This window comes from Haemaphysalis longicornis, unplaced genomic scaffold, assembly GCF_048455015.1.
Source record: "Haemaphysalis longicornis isolate Haplotype H1 unplaced genomic scaffold, Haemaphysalis longicornis Haplotype H1 scaffold_4, whole genome shotgun sequence".
NCBI classification, from domain to species: domain Eukaryota; kingdom Metazoa; phylum Arthropoda; class Arachnida; order Ixodida; family Ixodidae; genus Haemaphysalis; species Haemaphysalis longicornis.
The window spans coordinates 178,670,984-178,695,401 of NW_027526361.1; the positions used below are offsets into that span (position 1 = coordinate 178,670,984).

A 24,418-nucleotide genomic window follows, 5' to 3' on the forward strand; every position below is an offset into this window, starting at 1 on the left:
CCAAAACTGGTAGCTCTCTTCGAGGTGGCCGTGGAAAGGAAACCCGTCTGTAGACTTGAAAACTGCACAAGCAGGAGGCAGACCTCGCGTCGTAATTACAACTTCTAGCACCAAGAGGGCCTCGTTCCTCACTCCTCCCCCCAAAAAGCCATGACTGCAGACCGAAAACCGCATTCACTTAAGTAAACCAAAACACAATCATGCAATATCTACATATGCACAGGAGGATTATTTGTGTTACATCATTACAGCAGTAAAACCATTTTTGAGGCGAACTGTGCGACACTATAAAAATGTACATGACCGGTTCGGAACATTTAAAAGTTGCTACTGGAACTTAGCCAAAGAATTTATTGAGGGGTATGCGGCGGCTGCAATATCCCAATATCTGGTGTTTCACCTTGACAAATACAGAAACTGAATGAAACAAAATTTCTGCACTCCCCATCGTATCAATCTGTATCGCAGTAAAACCAAATATTAGGAATGTGTGAGCTGCTGCTTTGTTTACTCAGTATGTAAAATGTTGCTCCAATGGACTGGCGGTGAAATGAGCAATAAGGTTTCTTTACGCTGTCATAAAATAGTCCTCCTTATCACGAAAACCAAGAAAAAAAAGTCTACAGATTGGTTTAATTTTGAGCAGCAATGATTGGAACAATAAAAAATCAGGGGAAATTTATTGCTGAGTTTTTAGAAATGCGTAATCACCTATTCCCTCACCTTTCAAAACGAGAGGAGCGCTCCGAGGCCCATAGGTTGCTTCGGCTGTTGAAGCCCACAGCACGGAGTTTGTCGCGCTCTCCTCGCACACGAAAACTCTCACGCAAAATGAAACAAACGTTCATCCTACAGGGGACTAACTGACTTTTCCACCGTCATTGAACCCTTTGGGGACTAAATTAAGTGCACGGACGGAGAGTCCACCACCCAGTTGGTTCGATCCGATATTCCCCAAGGAGGAACTGCCTGAAGGGAGTCACAGAAAAAAAAAAACAGCACCAGCGGGGATTGAGCCACCAAATCCTGTAACAGTACCCGAGAAACTTGATATGCTACCAATAGGCCACGTGAACAGACAGGAGATTTGGTAGAAATTATGTTTTGAAGTGTAAGGCGTGCAGTACTTTGCACAACGCTACGATTTACTGCAGATGGTGCGTGAATTTCAATTCGTGCGCGTGATCATGGCCGCGATTTGCATTTTTGTGCTTTGCTTACGCTAAGGACTATTGCTAAGCTCGCATCTAAGTAGAGCCTCGCAACCATAGTTGATTCTTGCAAAGCACAATCAATTCGTCGCCTAGTCGCGGGGGGAAGATGGGTGTTCTGACAACTCATTTGTTTTTTATTTCTTTGCTCTCACACCACTCCCCTCTGCCCTGAGGGTATCATAAATAAATAAATAAATAAATAAATAAATAAATAAAACTAATTATATTCTTAGTATTCGCTACTTACGTTAAATGCTCTTGGTATCGTATTCCAAAGCGGTCGTCTGGATGGGTGTCTGGTGCACAAGGAAATTCCACACCGAGTTACAAAGCTAATTTTAAGACACTTAGGTCTACCCCGCATTTTAATTTGTAGTTGTTTTCATCAGCAACGGTTCGCTTTTCTCGTGTGCTAAACATGTATAAATTTATTACGTTTAGGCAATAACGTTTGCTACTTTGACTAACTGTTGTCTCAGTGTGAACGCAGTTGAAATCTTTTATTTGCGGTTCCCGATTATCTTGGGCGAATCCTATAAAACGCAGTGCCTTAACATAACCTCAACGACAAGCGCTTGTCCATCGCGCTTCGCCGCTCTTTGCCTGTACCCACCCCTTGATTTAGCCATGGCGCTTTCCTTATAATTAACATCGATATTTTCTCTCATCGCAAAGGACCTTTCAAAAGAACCACTTCTTACAATGGCCTGTGCAGTTGAAATCTAGAACTGTCCACAGACATATGCGCCAAATGGCAACGACGACGCCTTCAAAGGAGGTTAATTATGGAGCAACGTGACTATATGTTGCGTTGTGGCTTCCCGTTGCTCTTTAGGATGGGCGGGAACGAACATTTAGTCCGCATTTGTGCACATGGCACACACTCTGCCACAGTTACTCCACTTGAAGATGAACGGTTGAAGCCTAACGGCCGTATTTGCTCCCAATTTTGCTCCATTTTGCCTAAGAGTGTACCACCCGTGTTTGCGTTGTGAACGCCTTAGTGGTTACAATTGGTCGCTTTAGAAGCGGCACTGGCTGTCAACCCCTGCTGTGTTCCACGAGTGACGGTATTCTATCACCGCCATTTCCATTCCATCCTGTTTTGCCACGTACTCGACTGTGCACTCTCTTCAAACTTGATTTTACCACGCCTACAACTAACGACGGGCGCGTGGGGAATACGCAGCTGTACGAACGCACCGACGCAGATGCCACCGCTATTCAGCGGCTTGCCTTCGCGTCTCCGCATGCGCCATCGGCGATAGGCTTAGCGTCCCCTCCGCTACTCGCGCTCCGTCGTTCCATAGGCCTCCTGCGCTGCCCAAGGGGCGCTGCGCAATCGGCTTCCGGGCAGTACTTCTGGGTAGTACAAAGCTGCGCGGGTCCCATAGGATCCCGTGTTGACAGAAGCAAAATGAGCTCTATGTTCCCGATTGTTTTGCTACATGGTCACCAGCCCATCCCCGACGAGTCCGGTCTCTTCCGGCGATCAACTTGTCATTAGGGGAAAAAGCTTTGCAGTGCTAAATACCTTTACAGCGCCGAAGAAAGTGCCGGGACGGTGACGGCGCTCTCCTACTCGCAGGTTCACTGACCATTTGAAGTGAAACTTCTAGTTTAAACTAAGGGTAAGTCTCGTGCCCCGCGCGGGGTACGAGATCTAGCCCCCTCGCGGTGGCTCCTGCCCCGCAGAAGTGACGTCAAACTAAACTAGTCACGTGACTTCCTGTGACGTCACTATTTTTTTTTCACATTTGAAGACGTTGGTTGACGGCGTGTGTGAGCCATGTGGGATTCCGGCCTTGGCTCCAACCCCAAGCCTGCGCAACGTTACATCCTTATCGCCTTGCACAGCGGCTGCCTCGCGGCGCTTTTTTCTTGTTGGGAGGATTGTTTGCAGTTATTTATTGAGTATTTTTTGTGAACTTGCTGCTGCTAGTCTTGGTAAGCCTAACGCATCCTATTTTGGCAAGCTGCTTCGCCCAGTATATTATCTCTATGGCTTCGCCCCGATTTTTTCCGTGCTCCTTTTGTTGCCGTTAAATATGTTGCTAGATTCATATTGTCTTGCAGTTCGCGTGCCATCGGCTTTATGCTCCTGCATTCGTTGCCTACTTGTTCCGATCGCTACTTGCATTCCAAGCCTTGTATTTTGATTCTGGCGTGAAACGTGTTACGTGCGGATCAGTTTTCCAGCGCTTTGCGCCGTGGCTAACGAGGTAGCTGACTTTGATGACGTGATAACGCGAGCAACGCAGTGTCAGCGGCGTCAGTGTGCACGAATCAAGTATCGTCAGGTAGCGCAGGGCATCGTCGAACGCAATCCGTCCTCGCATGTAGCCTGTTCTGCAATTTTTCTCGCGGGGCACTGCAAGAAACGTTACTGCCCCGCGAAACGATCCGTGCACGCTGCATGCAGGGAGCGCAGCTCCACTTTCGTGGGTGGCCTGGTGAATGGGAGAGCCCAGCAGCCGCCCGTCCATGGGCAGCATAGGTACAGTGGTGATCTCGCTAAGGGTGAACACGGGAGCGCGTGGCCGCCGGTACTATCAGAGCAGCCTACCGTACCCAGCGCGAACCATCACGCATGCGCTGTGCGTGCCGAGCGAGACTATGCTTTCAGCGCGCGCACAGCGTCATCGGAGCGTCTGCGCGTCGTCTGCTATGTTTATCGCGCGTGTAGCGGTGGAGCTGTCAGCCACTGTATGAATTAGTGCAAACTAGAATCCACATAGAAATGTTTCCGTGTGAGCGGTAATTCGTTCTTTAGCTCCAATACAATGGTTTCGGCACAGCAGCGTAACTCGTCCACTTGTTTCAAACAGACTCAATCAAAAGATCATGCAGATTTTAATAGCACGTTATTTTTGCAAGTGCTTATAACAGTCTTTTAAACGCACGTAGAAGCACGCGATTCAAGTCTTTGAAGGTGGTCGCTCAAAGGTGGCGCAGGCGCAACGACCTTCATTCAATGTATGGGAGAAAAATATCACCCTTTACCTTTTTATATTGGGGCGTTTTCATGCAAGAATCCAGGAATCGCGGATCAAACCAAAGTACCATTAGCAGACGATACGGAACATAGCAGACGACGAGCAGACGCTCCGATGACGCGATGCGCGCTCTGAAAGCAAAATATCCCACGGCCCGCACAGCGCATGCGTGATGGTTGGCGCTGGGCACGGTAGGCTGCGCTAATAGTACCGGCGGCCACGCCCTCCCGTGTTCACCCTTAGCGAGATCACCACTGTACTTAGCAATCGCTGAAACCAGCCGCTCACTGCCTAGCTTCCTGTGCAAGGAGGCTCAAGCTCCAAATGTGCAAGTTCGGGGAGAAGTCATGCCAATAAGATCGCCGTTTGTGCCAAGCTTGACACTTGTGTTAAATAGTGCTTTCAAGTTTGGTGTGCTCAAGGTAAACAAGTGGCTCTTGTTGTTCATCTATGTTTTTCGAATGTGGTGCTTCGAATAATACTATTGTGCTTTCATGATAGGCAAGACTTCAAATGAGCTGCGAATTCTAAGCAATCTGTAGGCAGCCATTATGGAATGCACAGGAAACAACGTTTTGTCTACCTTGAAATTTTCTACATAGGGTACGTGGAACTGCCAGCTAGCAAGTTTAATGAAAGGTTGTTGTCTGCTCAATTATAGTAAAAAGGTAGCAAGGGATAGATAGGATAGCCCTCCCTCCTCACCAGCTGATCGTCTGGCAGCGTCTCATAACTTCGTTCACAATTACCGCATGGATTTTATTTCCCTAACCTTTGCCCCACTGCCTTCTTCAACCCGGTTAGTCAACAAACTTCATCCTGCATCTGTTCTGATTATGTATTTTGGTACGCTAGTTTTTTGTTTACTCGTGTTTGGCTTGGAAGTCAACATAACCAACAACAATACTTTCATGCACACTCAGTTGGATGGCCAGTAATGGTGAGAGCTTCTCTCGAAGGCTTACAGTCGATTCACTAATTCTGATTGACTGTGACATCAATGTACCCATCTGGAGCACCCTGTGGAATTCAACTTAACGTTAATTTTTGTGTTCACAGCTGGTAATTGTCTGCTCTGTGCTTGGGGGAGGGGGTGAACAGTAAAAGTTTCTAATTGCAAGGAGATATTTCATGTTCTTTTGCTTTTTAACTCTGTGCTGTGCAAAAAACTGTTTCGGCTAATTGCTTAAGTGACTATGCTTAGTCGTAAGGGCCATAATGCAGTGTCCCATATTTTGTTTGCAACGATGCATACCCAGCAGAGCCCAACTGCTAGAAAGCACACTCTCTGGTGGTGGTAATTAGCTTGAAAAAAACAGGCCACTGAAACAATTTTTTAAGCTAACAAGCCTAAAAAACAGGTTATGGAGCACATCTACGGGGGAATGGTTCTTGTACAGCTTGACATTATCCTCTCCCAAGAGTACTTAATACCTTGTGCAGGAACTGGAGCCGAGGACACCTATGTGGACGTGAATGTCTTTATTGGTGTTTGTGAATATTGCAGTACAGCTGAAAGCTGTATGTATCCTGGAAGGCTTCAACAATAAAATGACTCCAGTGAACGTACTTCTGCTTTGGTGTCAATGGGCAGCATGTGAGCATTGATAAGTGCTTCGCTGTTGATATTTTTGTTAGACAAAAACAGGCTTGATCAGGCACTGTAGCAAGTCTTCATGAAAAAACACAGGAAAGAAACTGGACAAAAAAGCTGCGAACACATGGACACTGTTCGTCACAGCACCTTTCCTTGTACTTCAGTACTGTTATTGTCGCTGTATTTTTCCCCAAAATATAAACCAACTCTCCCAGATTCACGCCTTCAGACAGAAAGCAAACATGGTGTTTGTCAATGACATGTGATTCTACGAAAATTCCGTGGCTGTGAAAAAAGTCAGTGAGTAGCTCTACTTTCTCTGCACAGTGTGTAGTGTGAAGTTCCTTTTCCAAACAAAACGCAAGGGTTTCTTGGCGCAATACACAGAAAAAATGCCAAATAAGCAAGTGATGCCTTCTAGCGCTACACTACAGTCCTGCAGGAAAGCCAAACAACCAAGTGATCTTTTTGCTTGAGTGCAAAGCTCTGCAGAGAAGCCAAGAAAGATTCCTTTTTTGTTGACACCAAAGCTCTGCTGGAAAGCCAAAACGAGTGGCTTCTGTCACTGCTAATTTGCTGTAGGACGGGCATGTGAATGTATTGCAGTAAGGCATTTGTTGTGTACATGTCCTTCATACCTAGATAAATGTGAACCAGGCTGGCTGTGCAACAAAAACGTCAATTGATGTAACAACCAAATGTTTTATGTAAAATGTTAGAATACTGTTTGTTATAAATAGCAATTAATGCTTTAATATGGTTTTGACAGTAGTTAAGTGACCTGTTGGAAATCATAGGCTGAAACTAAACAGAAGCAATGTTTCATACAGCTGCAATCGTGTGGAATAGCATAAGAATGGTTTGGGCCCTAAATTCAGCAGGCATGTTCCAGCTGGGAATGTGTTTGTAGAGCACAACAATAATAAAGACATGGGAAAAAAGGGTGAGCTGAGTTGAGTTACCCCCAAAGTATTGGTAGACAGCTAGAATGCTTACAAAAATTTATAAACAGTTTGGATACCCTGAAACAATAGGGGAAACTTCACTTGCCCTGGTTTTAAGTTTATTAGTACTGAGCTTAATGTACCCCACACAACACCATTGAAGAATGTTACGCCTGCACGGACACAGCAGCGTTTAAGGTATAACACAGTTTTGTTTGAGCAGAGGTAAATAAGAGAATATTCCATAATCAATCCATTTAAACGTAAATTAGAAAAAGTAGGGTTTTTGAAGTGAAGCTCGGAAGCATGCTAAATGAAAGGGACGAATGGCGAGTTGATGTTACTAATCACAAATTTCAACTCAACCGCCTTGCCGGAAACAAACCCCTTCCATGGAGGGAGTGTGTGTAATCGCAAGATTTTTTAAAGAAAAGTTTGTGAATGCACTGTACACGTAGGCCAGAAGGTATTTCGACACCCCAGCCGAGGACTCGGAGTCATCAGCGCTCTTTTCTGCTGTTTTGATGATCAAGGGCTGTTGTTCAGGAACCACCCCCTTTTCTCCCTTTGGCCACCATCTTTCTCAGTCACTGCATTCATGTGCTTGCTGTGGGAGCTAGCAAACATGAGGACCACCTATAGGCAGGATTACCTCAGGCTCGCACAATTGCTGGACAGGCTAAACAATGTTTTCAAGATCCCCAACTGTGAGCTTGCACTTTTTTTTTGCGAAAAAACAAAGACATCTAGATAGGCCTTTGAGAGCTGTCTGAAATCACAAAAGTGAGTATTTTGTGCCCAAACTGGCCAGCTAGACCTCACTAGTCGACCCACACGTTGAATGCCTCGCATAAAAATCAAGAGACTCACTGCATTGGCTTATTGCATGGCATTGTGTGGGTGGGCTTCTGGTTTCCGCCTATGAAGCCTGTTGGTTGTGTTAGTGTCCAGTCCTGCTGTCAAACTTCTTTTGAGACTTGCACTGCCCTGGAGTGTACCACCGTGGATAACTTGGAATTTATGTTGGCCATGAAAAATCTTAGTAAATCGTTACAAGCCCCTGAAGCTGGCTGGCAAGTGGGCATTTGTTTAGCGACCACTGTTTAGGGGCACAGTAGGCAGGCTGTTACAGAGACTACGAAGAAAAAATACAAGGTTCGTTCATTAAAAAGACTTCTTTGCCCACATCAATTTTATTGTAAACTTCAAACAAGTAAGATAGTACAGAAAATGTGTAGGGCAGTGGAAGTTCCATACACACTTTCCAGCTATTTCTCTATGACATCACAGAATCTTGTTTGTGCAATTGATAGCCACCAACCTAACCCACCGCAAAAAAAGCATAACTGGGCAATTCCAGTGGGGCTTCCATTCCGTTTGATTGTATCACTTGAGTGCTAACGTACAGTTAACACACAGATAACTGCATTTACAGTGCGCGTCCATATGACGTCACTCGTGCCCATATTACATCAACGCAGTTTGAAATTGGGATGGTTTTCACCATTTCTTTTGGTTAAAGTCGCACCATTACAGCCTTGACCTTTGCCTATCAATTACATTTGCAGTGTGCTCGCTGCTCATACCCATGGACACAAACCACCCGCTGAGACTTTCACGTTTCAGGCACATCTTCAGATTCTCTTTGACGTTGACTATTGAGCCTGCGTAGAACCCATGGGTTTTCATATGCTGGAGACATGATGGTCGGCCAAGTGTATACCCTTCCTGTTACCGTCTGTACAGCTTCTTCTCTGACCCTGTCGGCTGGGTGTCCTGAATTAAGTCCCTTTGCATGAGGGGAATCGGTAAAATCTGGCCAACATAGCCACATATACAGAGACGTGAAGGTTATGCCAATGCAGCAGCTATAGCATGAAGCGCCTAGCTAGTGTACCTTTTGGAGGACCCAGTTCCTAATCTGTCGTAGCATCATGTGTGTGCCAATGTGAGGAGCTGAATGCATTATGGAAACTACCCAGCCACAATCTGGGCCACGGGATACAAGACTGCCAATGTTCTCACTCTTTCACATCCTTTGTATCGCAGATGTATTTCTGCCACATTTTACTGTAGTGAAATGGCTCACCACTACAGCTGCAATAATTTCTTCTGAAAAATCTTTTCAAGCGCTGAATACCATGCATTTATGGTGCAAGAAGCTCATGATCACCAGACTTTTCCGCGCACAAAACGTATTTCGGGTAAACAATTTTAAGCCACAATTTAAGCCGCGACAAACTGCCGATTTTCGGGTCTTTTTTGCTAATCTCCTTAAAGGGGAAACTACTGTGCTGGGTTGTACGCGGTACATGTATGGGAACACCAATGATTACCTTTTCTAGCTATCCGCGGTTTGCACTTGTAATGCGCACATGCGACCAGTAAAATATCAGTGGCCGCGTCTAGCCTACGTCCTCAGCACTGTAAGTTCCGCGCTGCTGTCATTTTGAAAACACACCGCGATTTCAGGCCACCCATTTAAGCATTCTGAACTTGCCGTGGTGCAAACTGTTGATAGCAGATGCCGCCGCGCGGACATGCCGCAGCAGGCTCACATAATCACGCTCGGACGGTGTCTTTTCTTGCGTGGGACGTGGGTTGTTCGAACGGGGCCACTCGGCCGCGATGTCGTAGATCTAACGCAGGTACCATCGGCATACAGCAGGCGGTCACAGGTCAGCATTACTCGAGAGCGGATTTCGCTACCGTGTGGAAAGGCTGGCTTGGTCCCCGCATACGGCAACGTTCTCGCACATTCTGATCTATCAAATCTGCTTCATCTACGTTGTCGACCCAAGAAATTCAGGCATTCAGGGCTTTCGGCACTTTCGGATACGCCATACCGCCAGCAGCAGCAGCATCGGCGGCTTCCGCAAGAACGAACAAAAAAATTCTTTTATAAAACTTCTAGCAAATGAGTGGCTTCCTAATTTTTTATTAAAATGTAAAAAAATGTGCTTTTTGTATTCTACTACGCAATATAATAACAATGGCTGTTAACATGACGTCACTATGACGTATTTATGACGTCACGCGGGGCAGGAGCCGTTGCGAGGGGGCTAAATCTCGTGCCCCGCGCGGGGTTCCAGACACTGCCTTAAACTAATCCTCTAGGTGACAAGGACTTTTCAACAACAGTCGATCAAAAAAATTCCCGCACTTTCCCGCGAGGGGAACACGAGTAAATGCAGAGCATTGGGGCCTCAGTACTGATTGAAGGCAGTGTTGCTTCCATCGCTTCTTCCGTGATGCTGGAGTAGCAGACACGAGTAAACGTGGGCACGAGCGTCAACCAAGGAAGGAAGGAGCAACGCAGTGACTGAAACACGAGCGACCGCTAGCCGCTATATTTGCAGCGTGCGCAGTAGAGGGAGAGCAGTACGCGGGGGAGAGCGCGCATGCGCAAGCAGCGCGCGCCCTTCCACTACCCACCGCGCTGCTATCACGCACCTGTTACGCCGAGACCGCGACGGAGCGAACGGGCTGACTACGACGCATCTGCGCGCCAGCTGCTGTTGAGAGAGAGGAGGGAAGGAGAGGCGCACCTGCTGCGGACGCGGAACTGTTGACACCGTCCGACGCAGGAACAGGCGAGGCTAAGAAATGCTCTGCATTTAAAAATAAGAGGGACGCAATCGGCGATGATCGCGCTTTAAAAAGCCAGCGAGTCCGGCGGACTGCTGCCTCGCCTGCTGCGGTGCGCCGCTCTTTTGCGTACCTGCGCACTATGCGTGCACTTTCATTAAACAGTGCTCGTTTGCGTCACCGTTACGAATACATGGTGCAGCGTTAGCTTCCCGTTTTGTTGCGTGTCTCAGTGACAAAATGCAGCGAGCGTCAGAAGCGGGAAATCTGTTTTGCGATTCCGAAATTAGTGGCGGTAAAACAAGGTGGTCGGGCGAACTGAGAGGCCGCTCGATTTCCTTGTTTGCTATAACTTACTGAATTACGCTCTTGCATTATACATTCCCAGTTCGCACTTAAGAGGCTAGAATGAGGGTCAGCAACGTTTTGATTTGTAGGGCCGAGTTGCATGCAGCCGACACGGCGGAGGGCTGGACGGCAAATCGGGTGGGAGAGGGAGGGGGGCTTTGAATGCAAAAAGAAAAAAAGTAGCGAATTGCCAATAATATTTGACAATAATCGGGCGAAGTGTGAAGATGGGGGACAATTCAACTGGAAGCGACCAATTCTCTGCTCTTGTCTCGCTGCCTAGCTCCATTTGAGGACAAAACTGGCGTGTCGGCGTTCAGATTGTTAGCGACGACCCCTGCACTAGAAGATAACCAACAAAGTCAGTGATGATCGTATGTAAATATGCGGGGCCGCGCTCCGTGTATGCGGCTGCTATGTTATGCATATATAGAAGTACACATCTTTGCAGGCAGCGGTTGTCCGATTTGGTGCTTGTTTTGCGTCCTTTAATAGCGCTTAATTTATTTATTTGACTCTATTGCCTCCCCTACTCGCTAGTATACATGTACCCTGCCGTTTGTAAATCGTGCGGCGTAAAATGTTACGCAAGAATCATTTAGTTTGCGAAAAGACACAACAAAATTTCCACTCGTTTTCAAGGCGGTGCCAGGCCAGCCGTGTCAGCTGAGTCGGCTGCGCGATTCGTGCGTTCGCTTCCATGCTCCCGCTGAAGCAACCCTTCGCAAATACCAGCAGCGTTCCCTGTTTATGCTACTCGTGAACTTTCCTTTGTCGACCGCACGCAAGAAGAAAGAACGGTAATGGTCGTCAGGAAGTTAGAAAAACCGACCGGGCGATGCTGTCCCACGCCGCGACGACCGCGATAGCTCGCTCAAACGAAAGTCCATAAATCGGTTTGTTTTAGCGGAGATTATTTTGTTTAGACTCTGCATGTACTTTAAGAGCTATTTCATACAGTATGCAGTCATTTAAACGTGCCACAAAGCGATTAAACTAAGTACAACCAACTTTCACTCTGGCTTGTAACTGAAAACACATGGGGGGCAGCGAGGGTCGTCTGCTTTTGTACTACCCAGAGGCGTCGGCCACTAGGAGCGCTGCATGTCGCCAAAACTCCAGCGCAGGAGGCCTATGCTTTTCCTCCACTGCGTGTCCACGGATGAACGCCTTGCCGACATGACGTATCCGTTTTTCACCCAGTAAAATGTTTTTTTCCCTCATTAAACATTACGTTCAGCTTAGCCTGCTTTATTCTATCGGCTGGTGCCCGAGGAACGCATAACGCATATTTTAGATTGTATTACCTGTGCGATCTTCTTGCTGTGGATTATTTTATTCTGACGTCATCGCACAGTGTAGAGACCTGTGTATACGCACAACACACGTTTTTCAGGCCATTCAAGATTTGTCTCTGCTGTAAACGCTAAACAATAAAAATCGCGGAGGACACTCGAGTCTGTCAGTTTGACAGGGTGTGGAAGCATATCTGTGGTGTGTAATGTTAGTGAGATTTCTTCGCCCGGTGGACGCACATTCGATGCAGGAACTGCCGCAGCCGCGGTTGAGGTCAGAGGTGCAGTAGACGCATAACAGTTCAATGTTGAGCCATACGGAAAAGCAGTGGCTGAGTGTAAAGCTCGGCGCGCAGCGAAAAGACGTGTCATTCCAACATCAAACCGGAACGCTAGGCCTCACCTAAGGTCGCCGCCTGCCCGCGTCTTATTTTCCGCTGCACCACCAGCAGCCCGGCTGACCCCTTGACAAACATGGCGGCGTTGCGTGAACCGGTACCTTCTTTGTGCTTTATTAAAGACGATAGTCTTTCTTGGGCTACTTAAACCCTTAAATGAGTGTCTGTCTGTATGTCTGTCTGTCCGTCTGTCTGTCCGTCTGTAACTCGATTTAGCCACCCGGCCAAAGTAAACTGCTTACTGCCCAATAGTCTATATACTCACAGCCAACTGTAAACGTCTAAGCCTGGTTTATATGTTCATACTTGTCAACTTTGTAGAACAAGGACAAGACATTACGCAAATATAAGACAGGAAATTATTACACAAGAAATATTTACAGTGTTCCTTTATTAAAAAATTCATGGTTGCTTGGAATTTCCATAAAAAATGATATTCTACATCTACTGAAGAAAACCGCCGCCTCCTGGCGGCATATACAAAATCACGCGGCAGCAGCAACGAAAGGTTCCACTAGCTAGGTTCCACGTTCTGCTTGGAACGCACGTGGAGCACGGCCACGCGGTTCTATAAACCTTGTAGTCGGCCGCCTCCATTCACGCGCGACTCCGCCGTACTGCAGCGCTGGCATCGAGGAACCCGGCCTGTAGCAGTGGAACGCGGTAAATTCAAATCGCCTTGCGCAAACCTTTAGTGTGTTTACCTTGGGATGAACGCGACGGTACAGAAACGGCATGAAATGTGAGCGGGAAAGCAAAGGGGGGGGGGGGATTTCCTTGGCAAATGTGTACAAAGATTATCTTCTTTTCACGACATTTGCAACGAAAGGAGCAGATACGCGGCCAATTTTTTCAATGGGAAAGCAACAAGTGCCCTATTTCGCCACAATTTCTGTGGCTTTGTTTCTTGACGAGAAGATGCATGGTGAGCGATTTGGTGTCAGCTTCAACGTAAACCATTATCTACCAGTGTTAGGGGAAATTCCCAAGGTGGTGTAAGGTTCTGGGAAGGGGAAATGTGACATGCGCCTGATATCCTTTTTCTTCATATCTGATGTTTCTGAGAAAACTGTATTGATTTTCTCTGTTGCCTTATGGCTGCACATGAATTGGTTCTCGGGTAACTTACTCCACTTTGCGGATTTCCTCTTAAAATCATGGTTTATAAATTATGTGTAGGCTGGCAGTGATTTTCATACCATGCGCTCTTATTTACAGGAATATAGTAACAAATAATTACAGAGCAGTATTAACGCGTGTGCAGGCAAGTTCGGTAATTTCACCTGGGCGTAGTCGTAGTGGTATATGCCAGTGCTATAACGTCCACAAAAATTGTGCAAGCACAACTGATTGCGGTGTAAATAATGGATTTGTTTGAATGTTCTAACGCTCGTTCTCTCCAGAGTAGAACGCTTAATCTTCAATAGTCAGAGACAAAAATATTTTTGTTCACAAAATTTACGTAATGGCGTATCATTACCTCTTGCAGTTGCAGTTCTTTAGCGCTACTTCGTGCACATAACATTTTATCGTTTTCTAATTTGGTTAAGTATTCTCTTTGCATCATAGTATTTAAATTCTTCAGCGGTAGGCTTCCCATCGAAATTATCACTGCGAACCAGCTTCCACTTCAGAGCTGCACTCGTTTTGCCCTTCATAACAATGTTTTACTTCATAAAGCTCAATCTAATTATGGTAAACAAGCTGTGCATTTTTCTGCTACTTACGAATGGAACTGTTTGCCTCACTTGGCAAAAAGTGCTCCAAATATCTTTTATTTCAAAAATAGCTTACGTGCTCATCTTCAGTCAATTTGAGTTCATTTTGTTTGCGTTTATCACATGTTTTGTTTGCGTTTTTACGTTGATTGTGCAATCTCAGTTTTGTAATATTTGTTTTGTCGGTTTCAACATAATACTGTAACCACTATTTGTTAAAACTTTTACTTGTTGATGCTTGTTTTGTAGGAGGTCCCCCTGCAGTCTATGACTTCGGGACCTCCTCCTGTATATACCCATTGTATGTTGTTTCTTTGTGTTAAATAAACCACCATCGAATCGAAAGATAACGTGATTACTCTCAATGAAACCCGTCAAAAGTCACAAATAGCCTTTGGAAGACTGAGGGTTCAACGGCCCCTTTGAGATACTTTGGTGGCAATGTCTTTGAGCTTGCTTATGCGCTCATTACTTTAGTGCAAGGTCATTGCGGAAAAGTTAAGCGAAAGAAAGAAAGAAGAGAGAGAGAGAGAGAGAGAGAGAGAGAGAGAGAGAGAGAGAGAGAGAGAGAGAGAGAGAGAGAGAGAGAGATGCCCTTAAAGGTGGCATAGCGAGCTCCAGGCTTTAGGCCTGAAAGGGGGGCTAAATGATAGTGTAAGAACTGGGCTGTAGAAGTTATGAGTTTTGTCATGTAACGAGCCTTCTTGTCATGAGTCTTCTCTCGAGTCTTCTGAGAAGAGCAGGTCTTCTGGGTGCAGTCATTGAAGGAGGGGAGCATACCTATTGTACGATACCGCACAAGAAAACCACTGATAGTCCGCACAGTGCAATTAGTGGAAGAGCAAAATATTTTTTTTTCTAATTGGCAATGTGCCAGTAAATTGAAACACTTTAAAAGTAAAGTGCTAAACAAGTGTTTACTTATATCAGTTTACTTTGAGACACGTTTGAGATGAAGTGTTTGACGCATGTTTGAGAGAGTTTCTCTGATCGCGGCAGCAGAATGCGCGAACTGTGGTCAAATATTTCTTGGCAAAACCTGCCTGTGGTCTTATCTACGACCAAAAGTGCAATTTTTTTCTTTTTTATAACTTTTGAAAACTGATAACCAGGAAATACACAAACTAGACTTGGTCGCATATTGCGTTTCTTTTTTCTCCCTTTGCCGGCCACCCTGACGACAGGCAGTCCTCCGCCGGTGGTCACGTGGTGGCGGGAGTCCTTCCTTCTGGACGACGCATACAACGTGACCTCTCAGGGGATCTCGAGGAACGAGCTGCTGCTACCGTCGCTTGGCCGAAACGACCTGATGGCGACGTTCACGTGCCTTGCCACCAACAACAACGTCTCTTTCCCCGTGTCCGCAAGTGTAACCGTCGACCTCAACTGTGAGTACCTCAAGCATTCATATATATGCTAAACATATGTCTCCAAATATATCGTTTGCCTTATACCACCCTCCACATTTGCACACTGTAAGAATTGTGTTAGGATGGATGAAATTGGCCTCCCATATACGCCGTAGGAATTATGGCGCCGTTTTTTCTAGTATGGCATAAACAACAGCAGATATGCTCTATACATCCTTTTAGTTGCGAGTGGAAGCTGTAGTAGCCGGACCCTGATCATCTCAATGCATCTTATTATTTCTAAAGCAATAGAAGGGGCAGAAGTTTCGCTGGATGCGTCAAAAGAGCGAGTGATAGACGAGCAGAGGATGGGAGAGTGGAAAGAGGGTGAGGAAAAAGCTTCCTTTGAGAGTGAGAACAGTCCCTTTCGCAACTCTGCAGACGTTGCGAAGGAGGCCCGCGCCACCGCCTGTGCATGTTCTACGAAGCAAGGAAATATAGAAGAAAAAAAGAAAAAGATAAAAGGAGAAAGAATATAAAAGATAATAGAAGAAAAAGATAAAAGAAAAAAGGTAGGCGGAACCAAGAAAAAGATAGAGAGGAAAATACTAGAAGCCTTCGCCATTATCCAAACATGCCGTCAGCCATCGTCACAGATAGGGACTAAAAGTGCTTGCGCATGCAAGCACTTTTGCAAGACGAGACCGAATTTAATGCAAAACGAGAATTTTGCATGCAAGACGAGACCGAATTTAATGGGTTGGCATTTTCTTGTTATCATTCATAGCCTTGATTGATTGTACGGTTTAACGCGCCAACGCAACGCAGGTGATGAGGCGCGCCGTAGTGCAGGGCTCCGGATAATTTTTGACCACGTGGGGATCGTTAGCGTGCGACGAAATCTCGTACACACGGGCGTTTCTGCTTTTCCCCTGCGTCAGAAAAGTCGCTGCCGCCGCCGGGAATCGGGCCCGCGCCCTGGTTGTCTGCACCGCAACGCCTCAGCCAGTGAGCCACCGTGGCGGGTACCATTCATATCCTTGATCTGCACCAGTCTTTTTATGTATAATAATGCGTCTGGTGGAAAATAAATCAGTTTATAGTTAGCGCATCATCCCTTCTTTGTGTGGTCTTCCTTTGTCCGAGTTTTAACGCAGCGGGGTTCAGGAACTTACAGAATGCACTGCGCGGCACGTGTTGGCGGCAAAGGAGGAAGGATTAAGAATGGTGGCGATAATTTGTAGCTGGTAAAGTGAGAAAACCTGGCCACTGAGCTGGGTAGAGTGGTAGGCAAGAATTTCATGCTGTACGAGAGACGCGCGGGAAACACCGCGTTGCGGAAATCTGAAGCCGGAGCTAGAGGTGTGCATCGCTCCGAGGGTCGCATTCTTGATTGGCCTACTCATGCATTCTTGGAACGCAAAGCTCCTCCCTTTTGTGACGTGCCTGCTGTGTCGGGTGTTTAGTTTGACAACGGGGTCGAGGCTTATAACTGGCGGCCATTCAGTCTTGGGTGGCGTTAGCGCAATCTGCAGTACTCAGAACCATCGAAACACAGATCAAAGGGAAGGAGCTTTGCGCAGGTCTTCACGGTCTAGCATGCGTAATCATGCGACCGGCAATTAAACTTCGCAGTTCGATATCACGGAGTAGGAATGCGGTAGAAGAATTCTGCCAAATGAAACTGCCAAGAAACACGATTGCGTCTAACATTTGAATACAAACATAACTGGTAAATGCAGCCATTAAAAATTTATTATTCAATATTAGTTAATTGCGCCACCGGCATCAATAATTACCACCTAATTATGTGTCCCCCTTTGCGTGTAACCTCACTGGAGAAGTGGCCTAAACGTAAATCTAAGCGTCTATTAAACAAAAAACCTGTTGACTTCATTTTGAACCCCTGTATACCATAACAGCGACGAAGCGTCTTTGCTTCGCTAATAGTCGATGTTTTCTGAAGCAGCAAAGGACACTGCAAAGGAACCTTTCGGCACATTTGCGTTGTTTTTATACGTATTTCCAACGTCTTTTGCGGACGTTTATTACTAAATTTGTATTTTTGCGGAAATGCAGGGCGTTACACCGTTTTTGCCATTTACGCCATGTTTTATTTGTTTATATATATTAAGCTTATTATGCATATATAATGCAGATTTTTTATTTGGTAAGATCATTTTCGTGAAAGTTTTATTTTTTATTTTTCGTATCTTTTGTTCATTTTGAATGATGTACGAAAATGATGTCTACTTTCGCTATTGAAATGACTAAAAGTGTAACTGCCGCAAAATGTGCATTCTTGAGGAAAAGATTGGCGTTGCATGGTAGTGACTGTGGGGTACTCAGCAGTGAATGCTACCCATTAAAACTTCCTTTTGTGCATGAAGAACCCCGAACAGCGTGAATAAAACAGGACCGAGGAATAGAAAGACGTAGAACACAAACGGGCGCTCACTACCAACTGTTTATTTTTCTAGCGTACAAGCAAATTTACGCCAAAAAACAAAACACCTTTCTAAGATAATGAGATAATGAATGGCAAAAGAAAAGCATGCTCAACAAGTTTTTTATTACAAGAACCCGTCTAAGAATTGGATTTATTTATCAAACAGTGACAGGATGGCGTGCTTAGAATTTGTCATTCGCTCTTTTGATGTAATAGGTTTCTATTATCTCCCTCTCGGTTTTATCTGAAGCTCGCTTAAGGAACCTCGTTTCTTCGAGTAGTGGCTGACATCTGCATCTTTTACAATAGCCGCTCATGTGACCGCCTGAATTGCTGCGTACTGGAAGTGTGTGTTCTCTTGCACGCTTATTGAAGTATCTGCCCGTCTGCCCGATATAGACATGACCGCAGTTCAGCGGTACCTCTTAATCCACGTTACTTATGCAATCGGTGAAACGGGTTGCATTCTTCTTTTTGCTTTCTCCAGTGGCTTCTTTAATTTCGAGCATAGGGCATATTTTTGAGAACTTGCAATGGGCAGAAAACAGAACGTTCACTTTGTAACCTGCTGCAACCTTCTTAATATTGTGTGAGATGCGATGTAAGTACGGAATAACATACGTTTTCTGGCGTTCCTTCTGTGTTTTCGCTCGTTTGTCCTTTCCCTTAACGTTTTGCAAAAGAGTTTCACAAACATTTGTGACAAAAATGCCGCAGGGAACCCAGCATCCTTTAGGCGCATGTTCTGCTTTCTAGAACTTTCGTCTACCTAATGCTGACACTTGACAAGAGCGGCTTAAAGGTTATTTGTAGCTATGCGCCTTTTTATCATCTTCCAGTGGCCGCTAAGAAAAGGCAGAAGGCTCTATATGGTTTTCGGTTTGTATATGTATCAGACACGGTCGGGTGTAAAATCGAGCTCCAAGTCTAAAAACTGTATTAACGTTCCTTGCGGCTTTTTGAGAGGGAATGTCCTTGTGCCCCTTTTTGTTTGGAATTTGGCGAAGTTTCTTTCCTTCTAACCTGCGTTCTGCTTCAGGTACGGTGGCGTTGTAACGATTCCAATGATCGTGTCGTTCTGCTTCTGTCGCCTGCTTTTGCCAGTTCGCCCGCTGTCGGTGTGGATCGAAGGCGAGCCGCGGCCGCTGTCGGCGGGGAAGCCGGTGACGCTGCGCTGCCGATCGACCGGGTCACGGCCGCCCGCCGTGATCGAATGGTGGAAGTCCGGAGTGCGCTTGAACGCCTCCTCGCAGGCCAGCAGCATCAGCGACCTGACCTTCGCACCCACGAGTGAGGACTCCGGGAAGCAGCTGTCATGCCGGGCAGAAAATGCGCTCATCCCCGGGAGCGCAATTGAAGACGGCTGGAAGCTTCAAGTGCACTGTGAGTACAGCAGTGCTACTGATATGCTTTATTGCGCAAAATTCTTTGACGAGTACCCCACTCTTCCCCGCCAGGACCGTGTGATCATTGTGATAGCGTAAATGAATTTAATTGGTCGGACAGCATTAAAAAAAAAAGAAAAATGGAAAAAACAAACTTTCACAAAAATGATCTCACAAAGTCAGAGCACATTATCATCTCCCCCCAAAACCGATGAGTAAACGAAGATCCGTATTATAATTTATATGAAATAACGCTTTATTTAAAGTTACTTTTATTGACCTAGGGGCGGAAGAAAGTACCCCGCGAAGATACCCTAACGTTGCATTAACATTATTGATAATCGTGGTAGTAATGTGAAACCCAAGACAGCGGTAAGAAGTGACTGACTCTCATTATCAAATGCAAAATGTGACTGTCGTCGTCGTCCTCAACAAGAATGGTACAAACTTTTCTGGTGGTGTAAAGAGGAAATTAAATAATGAAAACAGTTTGGTTCAACTGGGGTTTGTAGCCATGTTTCCAGAACAGGAGGCAAGGTTGTTACCACTGCGGGAACTCGGTATTCTGCAAGAGCAGGAGGACGAACTAGCATCTTGGACGTTTCGTGACATGTGAGCATGACGCCACGTGAGCAGAACAGGCCCAAGTGGGTGAACGGTCTGATCTTGGGGAAGCTGCCGCAGGAATTCCGACTAGTCTGCCTGCCGGAATATTTCGCGTCACAAGAGGAGCAAACAGAAGCGAAGGAAGAGGCACAAACAGGATATAGCTGCAAGGAAGTGTTCGATAACTGTTAGGATCTTGCCCTAAATGCACGAGCACAGGCTCAGGTTTCCGACATATTCCTGAGTACCGCGCACGGCTTTGTGGTCAACAGGTTGGTTATGATGACCAGGATATACTCAGAGTAAATACCGTAGATTTAAAGTGCGTTGTGTTTGTTAACAAGCTTCGTGATGGATTTATAAAGAGTTGACCTATAGTAATTGGGTGCGACAAAAATGTTCATAACACAAGTGCAATCCTTATCGTCACTACGCAACGGTCCACCGTGTTCAAACATCCGCCGTAGACTCTTTGCTTAATCCACTGGCAAAAAACTGTGCTTAGGGTCATCGTAGATATTAGGTAACACGTTTAATGACTTGATATTTCTTTTCGACTTATTTTATTATTGAGTGCTTTATTTCTTGACACGCGATGTCAGCTGACTGATTGAATGACTGACAGAACGACTGGCCTGCTGGCAGATGTTCCGCAGCTGAACCTGCGCCTTGGCAGCAAGCTGAGGCACCAGCACATCCAGGAGGGGAACGACGTGTTCCTCGAATGTGACATCCGCGCCAGCCCCTGGGTGCGCAGAATAGGCTGGCGCTTAGACGGCCGGGACCTGGCCACCAACACGTCGGCGGGCGTCATCGTGAGCAACCAGTCGCTCGTGCTGCAGAAGGTGGATCGGAGCGCGCGTGGACGCTACACCTGCACCGCGACCAACGCCGAGGGCATGGGCGAGAGCAACCCGGTCAACCTCCGGGTGCGATGTGAGTGCAGCTCCCTCTTTGCACATTTTATAGCGAAGCTGTTTGCGCTAGGTACTGACCAAAAGTGCGTGCGTGCACGGGGTCGCGTCGACAAGAAATCGCAGGCTCTCGCTCCATAGTTAATTTGTTATGCTCTGTAGATATCAGTCCAATATTGGTATCTTGCAAAACATTATAGTGAACACATAATACAAACAACAAAAAAACATAATTTTCTTGGATGTATAACTATACATCCAAGAAAATTGTATCCTTACAATGAGTTTCATTTAGTTGTCACAAGTGCGTTCTTCACAGTGAAGGCGTAAACGTTACGGAATTCCCGTATGCTGTCGGTAACGTGCCCTTCATGAAGGTAGTGTGATTGAAAAAAAAAACAGCTGTAACTCCTTGACCACGGTGGCAGAACCCACATCGAACCATGAAACTTACTTAAATGAATGTCTTTTAATGCTACTACTACTAATACTACTACTACTACTACTACTACTACTACTACTACTACTGCTGCTACTACTACTACTACTACTAGAATTATTCGAAATACATTTCTTTATTGTCTCTTTATTTGATAAATATAAATTCAGTCTTTGTGTATAACTCAGTACAGTTATTCACCCATGCCGCCGCAAATATATGGGCCATCGTCGCTGTCGATCATGTGGCGCGTTATGCTGAAACCTCTGCTCTTCTGGCCGGCACCGCACGCGAAATCGCATATTTTCGCTTAGTACGCTTCATTCTGAGCCATGGGGCGCCTCGAGAGCTGCTTAGCACCGCAGACGCATCTTTTTGTCAGACGTCGTCACTAAGCTCCTTGCCGAATGCCGCGTTGTTCATCGCACGAGCACTGCATATCCCCCACGGCCTGTGTGGGCGCTTTACCCGGACTCTTCGGAAACTGCTGTCGATGTACAAGCGATTCAAGTTATTCGGAGCACGCGAGCGGGGGCCAACTTATTTTAGGCGCATTAGGCAAAACTGCATGCGAGCACCATCTACACGTAAATACGGTGCAGACAGCGACGGTGCCGGGGTGAACCGGCTGACCCACCTGGATGTTATGACGCTCGTCTTATCGCTGGCTCGAGCGAAATAGCGCTGCCAGCTTCTCTACCGTCAGCGGTGCTCGTAATACTTTATGAAAACATTCGTTTCAACGGCCTGCGTTTTCTGCCTCGTCAGAAGTGGCACCATTTTCAATCTGCGTGGCTTCTCTCAGCGGAGTTTTTTTTTTTTGCACCACGTGGTTTAACGCTCGTGGATAAATTTGGCTAGCATGATGAAGATCGTGCTTGGCCAATCGAGAGGGAACGTATAAAAAAAATTGGCTCCAATGTATGCTGTGAAGGTGGTTGGAAAGCCAAGGTTTAAACGACCCCCGTCAAGAATTGCCCATGCGACGTCACTTGAATTCACACACGTGGTTCTACAAAGAGTGAAACCATGGATTCTGCCAGCCCTTACCTGGAATTCGCGGGAAGGGCGTCCCGAACGCAGCAGCAGCGTCGGCCATGGCCGCGCTCCAGCGGCGGACGCCGCCGCTGTAGCCCGTCCGTGAGTCGGGAGAAAAGAAACGGAGAGGAGCGTATTTCGACGGGTGAGACAGAGGAACCTAGCCATCCTGATGTGCTGATTGGGACTACACCACAGCACGACGCAAGCGCAGACACCGAAACAATTCGGCATGTGAGCTTAGTGATTCTCATTTATACCGATTTAAACTATTTTAAGCTAGTAAGTTTGAGAATTGCGTGAAAGCTGAGGGAACTTTTATAATCTATATTTACCAGAAATAGTTTCCTTTCGCCTTTTGTAATACATCTTAAAACACAACCTAACTGGCATTCACCAATTTAGAAAACGGATGCCCATTCGTGGCAAGCAGTGCGCAAAAGGTAGCGTTTCTCTAGCGGCCGGATGTCTGTATTTGATTTTTACATGTTTTCGCGCCCTGCAAACCAATCCTTACCGTATCTTTGCCGTATGACCACTTAATTCCGTCCTGTGCGGGTTACCCAGGGGGTGCTGTCAAGCAAGTTAATCAAGCCGTGTGAAGGAAGCGCGCAATGTACGCGAAGCTGCGCCAAAACAGGCCAAAACAACCGTCGCTAAAGCAGAAGACAAAGCCGTACTGCTGAGGCGCGTGCCGTCAAGCAGGCACCTCCGCGCAGGGAATCCTGCGTAAATTCGCCGTGCCATCTACAGTCTACTACCTATTTCAACTGAACGGAAGTGGGTAAGTCAGCCGATTGAAGAGCAGGGATTGCAAATTGATGGGCTTTCTTATTTTAAAAAATGTGGTTTATTCCTTTGTTATACAAATTGGTAGAACACAAATGTGAAATCTGCAGCGAGATCTGCCGCTGAGCATAATTGTCGGGTCGGTGGCTGTCTTGTGGGTGTACTTGGCGAGCGACGTCCTGCGAGCGGGTCACTTCGGTAAAAGTTTACTGGCGTCATTTCCGTGACGGATATGACGTGAGTGAAATCTTGCTTTATCCCGGCATAAAACACTTTCCTGTTAAAATATAAATGCCGGAAACCTTAAGTATAACGTACTCTTTAGTTGTAAAGGTTGCTTCCCCGCAAGAACACCTCTGTGCAGGGGAATTGTCGTGATGGATATTACGTCAGTGAAATCTTTATGTATCCCGGAACGAAACACTTTCTTCTTCAAAAACAAAATTATACCAATCATTTCAGGATATGATGCTTCGCTGCTGCTGGAATCTACCCCATCCGCACTGCATGGGTTGTGAAAGCCTTGGTGGAATTACGGGCAGTGCGGGTGTAACACACTTTGTCAGGGCGACACAGATACGTCGACCCTTTGTACGAGTCCCTGCCTCGGCGCATCTGCCGATGTGGTTAACATGAGCCAACATTTCAGACGTTATGTACTGTTGAATTGGCAATAAAATGCAAAGCAAGTTATGCATTGAATGAATTTTACCTCTTGGTTTTAATTGTCACCATCTGTGATTCGTTTCCTCCTGCTTGTTTGAGAAACTGAACTGATGGCGTACGGCGTAAGCAGCGGCGTACCTCTACGTCCCTCTTTTCTAATATACTATAGTTAGGCTATTATGCCCCATGGAATAACGCCAATTAGTGTTAAATAACTGGTCTTCAGTGGGCTCGCACAGTCGATTTCCTTGAACCCCTATATTCAGCACGCACATCTTTTTTAGTCAAAGTTAGATGTAGGATACAGCACGTCGTCCCGGGTGGCCGACTGAGTATACTCCCACAATTTTCAGCGTACGGGAAGAATCTATAAACACACAAAGAACGTCTTTGGGCTTCCATACTTTGATATAAGATGGCTTATACTGCCTCCGAGAGAAACATCTGCCCAGCAATGCATGTGAATTTAAAGGCAAAGCCCGCTTCAGAAGATCGGTTTAAGGAGTTCGAGGTTACTTTTTCCTAGTTCCTTTATTTATTCGCTCCAAGTCTTAGCGGCACGGGGCAAGTACTATACTTCCCCTCTCACTTTTTTTCCCGCTCGGCTTCTTCCCGGCGAGACCAGAGGCGCGCATGCGCGACAACGGGTTAACGGTCGCCGCTGCGGCCGGAAGAACAGCGGTGC

At 46.2% G+C, this 24,418-nt stretch overlaps 1 protein-coding gene across 2 annotated transcripts in view; it reads left to right on the forward strand.

The window, feature by feature from the left end:
• Positions 1–24,418, forward strand: part of LOC144179525 (neural cell adhesion molecule 2-like) — a 313,906-nt gene that overhangs the window by 235,915 nt on the left and 53,573 nt on the right. For both annotated transcript variants that reach the window (XM_077707918.1, XM_077707916.1), the window contains exons 4-6: positions 15,283–15,486; positions 19,001–19,279; positions 20,533–20,823. In XM_077707918.1, the coding sequence (XP_077564044.1) occupies positions 15,283–15,486; positions 19,001–19,279; positions 20,533–20,823 (774 nt within the window). The remainder of the gene's footprint in view (positions 1–15,282; positions 15,487–19,000; positions 19,280–20,532; positions 20,824–24,418) is intronic.